This window comes from Carya illinoinensis, chromosome 13 (genome assembly GCF_018687715.1).
Source record: "Carya illinoinensis cultivar Pawnee chromosome 13, C.illinoinensisPawnee_v1, whole genome shotgun sequence".
NCBI lineage: Eukaryota > Viridiplantae > Streptophyta > Magnoliopsida > Fagales > Juglandaceae > Carya > Carya illinoinensis.
Genome location: NC_056764.1, coordinates 10,334,151 through 10,344,630, shown reverse-complemented (window position 1 = coordinate 10,344,630; position 10,480 = coordinate 10,334,151). Strand labels below are relative to the sequence as shown.

The 10,480-nt window shown below is 34.4% G+C and overlaps 1 protein-coding gene across 3 annotated transcripts; it reads left to right on the top strand.

The window, feature by feature from the left end:
- Positions 1-557: 557 nt before the first annotated feature.
- Positions 558-9,463, top strand: LOC122291561 (protein INVOLVED IN DE NOVO 2). Of its 3 annotated transcripts, none has more exons than XR_006236680.1 (8): positions 558-838; positions 3,462-4,354; positions 4,467-4,648; positions 5,648-5,716; positions 5,847-6,134; positions 7,808-8,020; positions 8,512-8,794; positions 9,217-9,463. XR_006236680.1 is itself a non-coding variant. In XM_043099345.1 (8 exons), exons 2-7 carry the CDS (start codon positions 3,469-3,471, stop codon positions 8,740-8,742), a joined length of 1,869 nt encoding a protein of 622 aa, XP_042955279.1. In that variant the 5' UTR covers positions 558-838; positions 3,462-3,468; the 3' UTR covers positions 8,743-8,744; positions 9,217-9,463. The 3 variants fall into 3 exon arrangements, 2 of the variants coding, with proteins under 2 accessions (XP_042955279.1, XP_042955280.1); XM_043099345.1 differs by having other exon boundaries at positions 8,512-8,744; XM_043099346.1 differs by having other exon boundaries at positions 8,512-8,753.
- Positions 9,464-10,480: the final 1,017 nt, after the last annotated feature.

Genomic DNA, 10,480 nt, shown 5'->3' with positions numbered 1-10,480 from the left:
TATATAAATTTAGAATAAGGTTACATTCAATTTTAAAATATAAATTTTTCTAATTTCTCTAAAAAAATATAGAATTTATAGTTAAAAATAAACTTTTTCACATGCATGACATATTTATCTAATTTTTCAAACTGAATTGAGTGAAATATAAAAATTATTTTTAACATAGAAATTATTTGTATAAATTTTAAATAGATAAATTCTATGCAGGTCTTTATAAAAAAGGGAACCTCCGCCTTAAAAAAATATAAAAAAAAAAATTCTTTTTAAATACGACCCACTATTTTATAGAAGAAAAGTACTATACACATAAAAATTGTATAAAAATAAATTATAAATTAACATGATTATATATGATTCGTTATATTTATTTTATAATAAAAATAATTTTATAATTTGATGTATTACGACAAATAATATAAATTTATTTTTATATAATTTATTTGTAGTTGTAGTATTTTTCATTTAAAAAAAAATATCTAAAATTTATATATTTAAAACGTGGCATTACACTCTTTTTCGTAAAACCAGTTATTAATCGAAATTCGGAGTCTACCCGACAGCTTACTGGCCTAAAGATCGGGCTCGTTATGACGAGTTCTATCCCGTTCTCGGCCAACGTACTACTATAGAACCTAGCTCTGTCACTCTCGTTTGCTCTACCTCTCTAGCTAAAGATTCCTTTGCTGTTAGCTGACGAGCGATTCCGTTTCCTAGGCGTCGTTTCATCTGATCGGCTGGTTTGCCTGCATTTAGTCGATATATCGGAGTTTTGCAAGGAAATCATTCAGGAAAGCGGTTAGGGATCCGCAATCTGTTCTCGAACGAACGATATAAGGTATGATCGATGAACCTTCCATCCTGTTTTGCATGCAAACTGGTACCTGCATATTCGTGCTTTGTTTGGTTTGAGAGAAAATGTAGGAAATGATAAAAGGAAATGAATCTGGGAAAGTGTTTTTGGTTTTAACACTCTGTTTAGAAAAAAATGAAGTAGGAAAATATCTTCTCTGGCGTGGTTCTAATGGAGGTAGTTGTTTCTGTAGCCGTGAGGGTTCTTATTTTTCCTTTCAGTTTTCCTCGGAAGAAAACAGAGGGTTTGAATACTGGCGCTTTGTTTGGTTGCTTACATATATTCAGAAGAAGAATGAAAGAAAATAAACGTTCTAAATCGTAACTGATTGGATTCTTTTTGGTGGAGAATTGCTGAAATGAGTTTGATGTGACTATCATTCAATTCTTCCTCCGCAACCGTACAAGGGCTTGGTTTGTTATAGTTTTTTGGTCGTTTGGTTGCTGAGAAAAAAAAAAACAAAAACAAAAATGTTGAACGTTACCAATTTTGTTGTATATAGATGAGGCCGTGCCTGGAATTGACGGGTGCTGCATAAGGCCTGGTTTGGAGGTTGAGATGAAAAGAGAAATTTGTGAATAACAATGAAATGATTTGTGAATAGTAATGAAATAATTTTTAAATAATAGTGAAATGGTTTATGAATAGTAGTGAAATATTTTGAGTTAAGATATTTTATTGAGTTTTGGAAAATGAGAGAAAAATTCAGTAAAAATATTATAAAGTTAAAATATTGTTAAAATATAATTTTTGTTTTGAGATTTGAAAAAATTAATTATTTGTTGTGTTTTGTTTGAAAGTTTGAAAAAATTGTAATGATTAAATGAAAAAGTTGAAAATTTGAAATTGAAAAGTGTTTATATTTGGATGATATTTGAGAAGGAAGTAAGATAAAAAAATGAGATGAGTTGAGAACGGTATCCAAAAAAGGCCTAAGTCTATATAATATTCAATATAAGAAACCTATAAAAATATATATATATATATATATATATATATATATATATATATATATATATATATATATATATATATATATATATATTTGATATAATAAACTCAAAGTGTGCATACTTGTGCGTGTGTGAGCCTGCATGGTATGAAATAAGAAGGGACAAGTCTTAAGGGGAGACTTGGATAGTGAGTTGATATGAGATGGGTTGAGATGAAAGTTGAATAAAAAATTGTCAAAATATTATGTTTTAATATTATTTTTATTTTAGGATTTGAAAAAGTTGAATTATTTAGAAATTTGGAAAAGTTGTAATGATTAGATGAGATGAGATGAGTTGAAAAGATTTTGGTATCCAAACCTCCCAAGTCTCGTTTAGATGTTAAGATGAGATGAAAAATTTGAGAATAAGAATGAACTAGTTTGTGAATAATATTGAAATGTTTTGAGTTAAGATGCTTTATCGGGTTTTGGGAAAATTGAAATAAAAAGTTGAATAAAAATATAATAAAGTTAGAATATTATTAGAATATAATTTTTTAATATAACTTTTGTTTTGAGATTTGAAAAAATTGAATTGTTTTTTGTATTTTGTTTGGAAGTTTGGGAAAATTGTTACGATTAGATGATGATTAGATGAAAAAGTTAAGATTTGAAATGGAAAAGTATTTGTGTTTGAGTGGCGTTTGGATGTTGAAATGAGATGAAATGATGTGAGATGAGATGAGACCAACTCAACATCCAAAGGGGCTTTAATCATATAATTCAAAAGTCGGTCATACTATATGCATTATAAACTACGAGTTCTCAACCAGAATAATTCCATTATACCCTTTTTTCTTCACAAGTTTCATAGTCTAAAAGCATTTTCTTTACTTGACTTACAAAGTGGAAGGGTCAAAACATATCACTTGCGAATGAAAACTCATTCAGTCTATATTTGCAAGCAAAAGCAAAGTAAGTGTAAGCCCTTGAGAAAAATAAAATGTAGGAAGTTGGTATTCATTTGAAACTTCCTTTGAACTCTTTGGAGGGTCAATTTCACTAGCATACAAGCTGTAGGAAATTCTTAAACCTCACCCTCTAGCATGGTACTGATACTGAAAAACATTGAATGCCACTAAATTGAACCTGATGCAGCTATATAGCATGGTTTGATGGTTTTCTCTACACTTTGAAACCAAAGAAGATAAAGCATTAGACCTTTTTATTTCTTTGTATCAGAAATGGAACAATGGAATTGTTGGTTAGAACATTTGTCTTTTGAATCTGATTTTCCTGATAAATGAGTATATGCTCTGTCCTTAAGGAAAACGAAATACTCTAGTCTCTAAAAAGTTATCTGGAAAGAAAGAGATATAATACGGAGTATTTTATATATTCCATCTGTTTACTTGTGGAAACATATACCTTTGGAGAAGGTACACCTATTTGTGTAATTTATGTTTATGATTTATTATTGTCTTAAAGAAAAAAACATTGTGAAACATCATAATCTCAACTCCTTTAAGTTTTGATTCTCCCTTCCTAGGGCAACATTTGGAGAATCATCACTTACATAAACAGAGAACTTAACTGGAAAACTGGTCTTTTTTCATGTTGCTCTCAAAATAAATGAAAGCAAAATTTTAATCTTTGATTTTTGTGGTGTTTCAGTTTGGAGATGGCCTACAGGTCAGAAAAAGATAGTGAGACTGAGTTAGAGTACTACAAGTATAAATATTATAATGAGTTGAAGAAAGGCAGGCCTAAGGTTAAGTTTTCTGATTTAGCATATAGATGCCCATACTGCCCTGGTAAGAGTAAGCAAGATTACCTCTTTAAGGAGCTTCTCCAACATGCTTCTGCTGTTATTACCTCACGGAGTAGGAGCACCAAAGAGAAAGCGAGGCACTTGGCTTTAGAGAGGTACATGAGAAAGTATCTTGATGTGAAGGTTCATTCTGAACTTGCCACTAAAACTGAATGTTCCAAGCCTCATGGTGATCAGGGGTTTGTGTATCCTTGGAAGGGCATCATCGCAAATATTAAAACTGAATGGAAAGATGGGAAACATGTTGGTGAAAGTGGAACAAGACTCAGGGAGGAGTTGTCAAGGAAGGGGTTTAATCCTGTGAGGGTCCATCCCATATGGAATCGTTTGGGACATTCAGGTTTTGCGATTGCAGAGTTTAAAAGTGATTGGACTGGTTTCAACAATGCCATGTCCATGGAGAAGAGTTTTGAAGTCGATCATTGTGGGAAGAGGGACTACTACACAGCCAAAAATCTAGGAGATAAGTTGTTTGGATGGATGGCCCACAAGGATGACTATGACTCGAACGGCCCTATTGGTGTGTATCTTAGAAAGAGTGCAGATGTGAAAACCATTTCTGGAAAAGAAGCAGAAGATCAAAGAAAGGCTTCAACGCTTGTCTCAAACTTAACAAATACCCTGGAGGTCCAGAGTTTGCACCTTAAACAGATTGAGAACGAATATCAGGAAACCAGTGCGTCTCTAAACAAGTTGATAGGGCAAAAGGAGGACAAGCTCAAGGCTTACAATGAAGGTATGCTTAAAACTTTGTGACTTCTACTTTTGTGAATTCACTTTGATTTATATCTTTTTTCACTGCCATGCTTTGCAATAGTTTATCTTATGTTTTGATAAATGTTTGTCAGAAATGAAAAAGATGCAACAGAATACACGCTATCATCTTGAGAAGATTTTCTTAGAGCATGAGAAGGTTACACTGCATTTGGAGGCTCAGAAAAAACGGCTTGAGCAGCATGAGAAGCAATTGCAGCAGCGTGAGGCTCAGAATGAAACTGATAGGATAAAACTTCATGATGAGAAAAAAATGGTAATTTAGTTTTATCCAGATTAAGATTGACATTTTATTGCAGATTGGTGATTTTTTTTTTTTTTTTTTCATGAGGACTTACATTGATATGAAAAAGCAAGTTGCAATAGATCAGGCCCTGTTTTGGTGTTTTTGAAACTTGTCATTGGCATCCTCAACCAGGCTATTTGTCATCTATTAAAATTCATTCAGATAGTTTTGTGCATTTCGTGCAGTGAAAAGAAGATAATAGAATTTTTGAAGTAGAAATTAACTATTACGTTTCCTTCTTTCCTTTTATTTGTGTAATTTTTAATTACACTTGTATCAAAGATTGTTTGCCTTGATGATGTTGGGTTGATCCAATGTTGGTAAAAGAGCAAAACCCCAAGGACAACCAAAGCGAATTTACAAATATTTGCTTAAAGCACACTTTTGAGTGATCTTAAAGTGCAGAAAAGCACGATTTTGTAAATTTTTAATGAAGAAAATAGAAAAGATCTATTCAAGAGCCAGAAAATAAATATTCTAGAGTGTTAATATTGAAAATCATTTGTCCTATGGTGCCACATGTTTTCATGTGTTATGCTTTGACCCTACTTATAAAATAAATGTGTTATGCTTTGAACTCGATATAATAGTCTGAAATGACTTTCTAGATGGATTGATATTTTTCTTGCTTGTGTTGGCATAGAAGTCAATCAATACCTACAATTCTCTAGCTTTTTTGTTCATGGGTCATCGGTAGTTTTGATTCAACCCTGTACACTTTAATTTGATTATCGGTATCAAATATCATAAAGGTGTATATAAAGTAAAGCACAAAAGAATTATATAAAATGTTATGTTAAAACTTTTTGTAATTAGTTACTACTTATTTGTGATGCTGCATAATACTTAAATTCAGTTAATAGAGGTGGTTTAACGATTGTCCTTGGCTCTTTTTTTGGGCTTGTTTCTATCTGCTGTGAGAATTTGATAAACTTTTACTGAATGGGTTAGATCACCTCTTTTTTTCAGAATGAGAGGGCTGCTGTAGAGCAAAAGAAGGCAGATGAGAATTTCTTGAAGTTGGCAGAGGAACAAAAGGTGTGTTTTGCATTCTGTGCCTTGAAATGGATCTTTGAAAATATATATAATAATATTATAATTCTTGGATAATGATATTATAATTTCTAGAATTCTCATGCTTTTTTTTTTTTATTGATGATGATGGCAGAAAGAAAAGGAGAAACTTCACAGAAAAACAATTGAACTGGAAAAGAAACTTGATGCTAAACAGGCATTAGAGTTGGAGGTTGAGCGCATGAGAGGAGCATTACAGGTCATGAAACACATGGGTGACGATGGGGATTTTGAGATGAAGAAAAAGATGGATCTAATTATAGAAGATTTGAATGAGAAGGTAGAAGAATTGGATCACATGGAACAACTGAACCAAGCTCTTATCATCAAGGAGCGTAAAACTAATGATGAAGTGCAGGAGGCTCGTAAAGAGCTAATCGCTGTATGTATCCCTTTTTTAACTCGTGAAGTGCTTGCATTATAATTTGAGGATTAAAACGCAGTACTGATTTTAGATAGACTACGGTTGTGTTTAGTTGAGATGTGAGGCAACAACTGTGGATTTAGTACAACAAAAATGGCCAAATCATGAGAAAGTAGTAGTAGAAAGAATGAATGAGAAACATGGTTGAAATTGTAGAAAGAAGTCTAAATATTTGAATGACATGGAATCACATGTAAAAGCATGATGGAGACGTTTTTTAAATCATGTTCATGATTCAGGGTAATTTTGTTGAGCTTTGGATCCAATTTTTAGTTTTGGACTGTGTACAGTTAAGATTTCCAGCTGTAAAAAATTCCCAGAACAAGATAACAAGAATCAAAAGGTCTATGGAGAATTGCAGTAACCCCAAGAGATTCATTTTTTTGGGTGCAGTCCTATTCTTAGCAAAAATTGTTCACAAATCACATTCTTCCTCAGCCGTCCTCCCTCATTTGATGCCAATGTGAAATCCCCAGCTATAAATTGTTCACAATTTTGTCTGCAAGTATAAGTTGTTCACTACACAGTCAATATTAACAGCTTGGGGTCCTTGAGTCTTTCAATTATTTTGGTTTTCTTTTTCTGGTTTATTAGCTTTCTTAGTAATTGCAACTAAGAAAGTTAATAAACCAGAAAAAGGAATGGTCGTTTTGAAGATCGAGAAAGGACTTTGGAATTTGGATTATAACATAAATGCCTCTTTTTAAACACTTTGTTCTTTTGGATAGCTATTGATTCAATGGACTAAACAGTCAAGATTTCCTTGTATTTACTTCTACTTCTTAGCTAGCCATTGTCTCTTGTATACACCCCGTGTACTTGGGCTATGCCTATTTTGTATTGTCAATAAAATTTCTGTTTACCTACAAAAGAGAAAAATAACCTTCTTAGTAATTGCATTACAATTGCATTGCGAAGCAATTACTCCTTAGTTCAATTTGCAGAATAGGGCTGGCAATGAGCTTCATTTTATTTATTTATTTTCTCTAAAGATGATGAACAAGTAATATAATTTCACCTTTACATGCTCTGTTTTTTTTTTAACATTATAAACACTTACTTGCCTTACAAGCCAATTATCAATGTGACATAAATTTGGACCCATATTTGGATTTTTCTAGACATGATTTTGTTATCTCCATGTTTTATTAAATGCATCAATCATTGAATTTAAGACTTGTTATCGAGAATTTAAGTCACGTTTTTGTTTACTTTCATTGTCATATTCTGTAAATGGAAGAATTAATCCACTTGTATGTCTATCAATGTCTGCTATCTCACAACTATATTTTGTAAATGGAAGAATTGGTCCCCTGAGACGTTTGAGACAGCATGGATAAACATCTAAACTGTGTCAGTGGACCATTATCAGTGTTTTGTTTTGAACTCAAGGGTACTGGTTCTCTAGGCATCAATTGGAGACAGGTTGACATCTTATAGATTCTTGTTTTTCTCTATGTACATAAAATATACGAGGAGAAAATGTGATGTGCTGATCATATTGTTCTTGAAGTTTGTAGTGTCAACGATTTTTTATTTTTCCTTAGTTTCTTTTATTGTCCATATCTGTTTATTTCCTAATATGGAAATGCTTGTCCTTTGGTGGAAAGTCTGATTTCTTTGCTTCGCAGGGATTGAGAGAAGTGACAGCCCGTGCTAATATTGGTGTCAAGAGAATGGGCGAGCTTGATATCAAGCCATTCACCACTGCAACCAAGAGGAAATTTCCAAAGGAAGAAGCAGCTGAGAAAGCTATGGTGCTGTGTTCACAATGGGAGGACTATCTTAGAGATCCTAGCTGGCATCCCTTTAAGATCATCGTAGATGAAGGAGGGAATAGTAAGGTATGCCTATATGTGATAATGGAACAATTCATGTGAACATTTTTTTAAGCATGCAACCTGCCCACCTCAATCTCTGCTTATGCTGATATAGAGGAAGGCCCATATATTTGGTGTGGGTGGTAGAAGATTTTCTCCTTGTCGTAACTTCATTAAGATTGTCTTAGGCTCTCTTGGCTCATAAATTTTCTACCATTTTCCTCTTTTGATATAGTTTCTGTTAGTGTTTTTTTTTTTTTTTAAATGATGGGGAACCACCCCATGGTAGAGCCCTTAGGACTCACCCATGGAACCTAAACCCTTGGGGAGACTAGCACAGCAACCCACCGCCATGGCCTCCCACTTAAATCGCAGTTTGATCCTAGGGAGAATCGAACTTGTGACATGGGCTCATGCACACAAGTTCATCCTTACCACTTTCTATTTTGACTACATTATCCTAATATTTTTCCATTTAATTCATATAGTGGTTTGAGTTGGATGTTGCTGTACAGGGAGTAATGGATGATGAAGATGAAAAGTTGAAGAATTTGAAGAATGAGCTTGGTGATGAAGTTTATGCGGCAGTGACTACAGCCTTGAAGGAGGTGAATGAATATAATCCAAGTGGTAGGTACATTGTACCGGAGCTGTGGAATTTCAAAGAAGGAAAGAAAGCAACATTAAAGGAAGGAGTACTCCACATCCTGAAGAAGTGGAGATTGCTTAAACAGAGGTCGCGCTGAAGGTATGCATTGTAAGTGCTACGATGGAGAGTGTTTAACATGACATATACAGGTTACAGTTCTAATTCTTTTTACTTGTTGGATTCTATCTAGTTATGCTACTACTAGTGGTTAGAAATCGGACAACTCCAGATAACAAGGGGGAAACATTTGGTTGTTTAGTTGCCTCGATCAGGGACAGCCAGTTTTCATGTCAACAATTGGTATTAATTCGTCATTATGCATGTAATCTGTGCCAGTACGCGTAGATGCTGGTTGACATCAAGTCATCCAGACTGATGTTCTAATTGAAGCTTCATCACACCGAATGTCCAACTTTATACTTGGGCATATCTGGCTGTACAGCCCATAATATTCAATTGTTGTCATTAATTCTGACAATGTGCTATTAACTTATTTGGTCTTTTCCGTTTCTCTTTCCTCACTCAATTTCGACATTTCACGCTATTTCTATTCTAATATATACATTTTCAGGATCTGTGGCCGGATCATCCTTTACTGAAGCATAGTGGATGTGGTGCTCCTAGAGGTTTCAGTTATATTTTGCTGCTAGTAGTCCGTCTCGTGCATACCTGCATATAAGAAACTTTCAGAAATTTTCTTTTGCTTGATGTGCCTGGATTTTGATAAAGACAAAACTATAATGGATGGAGTACATTGGAAGATGTTTGTGTTCTTTAATTTGGACTTAGGCATCGCAATGTTACAGGTTATATGGACACATGCGCTCGCTTTCTAATTACATAATCACTTGTTAATGCATGAGGCAGGGACTAGGAGAGGTGCAAGCATCGTGAGATCCGTTATCTTCGATCTCAAAACTATTTTCAGTCGAGTTTACCATCTCATGTGACGGATGGTTTAGAGGTTCCAGCCTTCCAGGGCCTTTTGTACATATTGGGCTCTTATGTTGAGTGTGATGTTTCCATTAAGCATACAGTTCATAACTCCCGTCTTTTTGTATATACTGGGCTCTTGACCCATGTTATGGGCCAGCTGTATGGGCTTTTCTAGTCCTACAAATCAATGATTTTAGGACGAATCATTATATTATCTCCGATAAGGAAATTCATCTCCACCGCCAAAGGGACATTCACACAGAGATGCGCTAATATACCGTTATACGAACTCTAGAGTGATTATAATGTGACAAACACAGGAGATATGTAAAATATCATCGTAGCATTTAGTGTTATAAACCTTCATTTACTTCCATTTGTTTTGAGACCCATAGTTCATATCCGTTATGGTCCCATAGAATCTCTCACACACTCATGTGAAAGTAATATTCTGGCGTAGTGGCGTGGGGGGCTCACATCACACCCCAAAGATTGAGAGCGAACAGCAGGAGGAGGAGGAGGAGGAGGGGGGTTTGAGCAAGGAATCCAAAGCCCTGCGTTGTTGTTACCTTTTTCAGGTAGTAGTATGGGATCCAAAGATATTTGTCTCCTGAACTGAACAAAACAATGGAGAGAGAAGGAGAACAACTTTCTGCCCACATGTGAGCAGATCCACTAACAGACCCAACCCCACCCATGTGCTCTACTTTGGTTGCGCGCAATTGCATTGATGTGACTCATTTTCACTTAAATGCGTTGGTATTTGTTGCTTGAAAGATGTTACACACGCACACACATACATATGTTGTTTGTGTCCTTAGTTGGAATTGGGTGTCAATTGTATTTGCAGCTTTACTGGTACATGTCAATAAGAAAAGCTATACATGTCCTAGATATAT

Coding starts and splice junctions, on each gene's coding strand:
- LOC122291561 (XM_043099345.1), top strand. CDS start 3,469: ATGGCCTACAGGTCAGAAAAAGATAGTGAGACTGAGTTAGAGTACTAC. Junction 5,717..5,846: donor AGTTGGCAGAGGAACAAAAG/GTGTGTTTTGCA, acceptor TGATGATGGCAG/AAAGAAAAGGAGAAACTTCA. Junction 8,021..8,511: donor ATGAAGGAGGGAATAGTAAG/GTATGCCTATAT, acceptor GTTGCTGTACAG/GGAGTAATGGATGATGAAGA.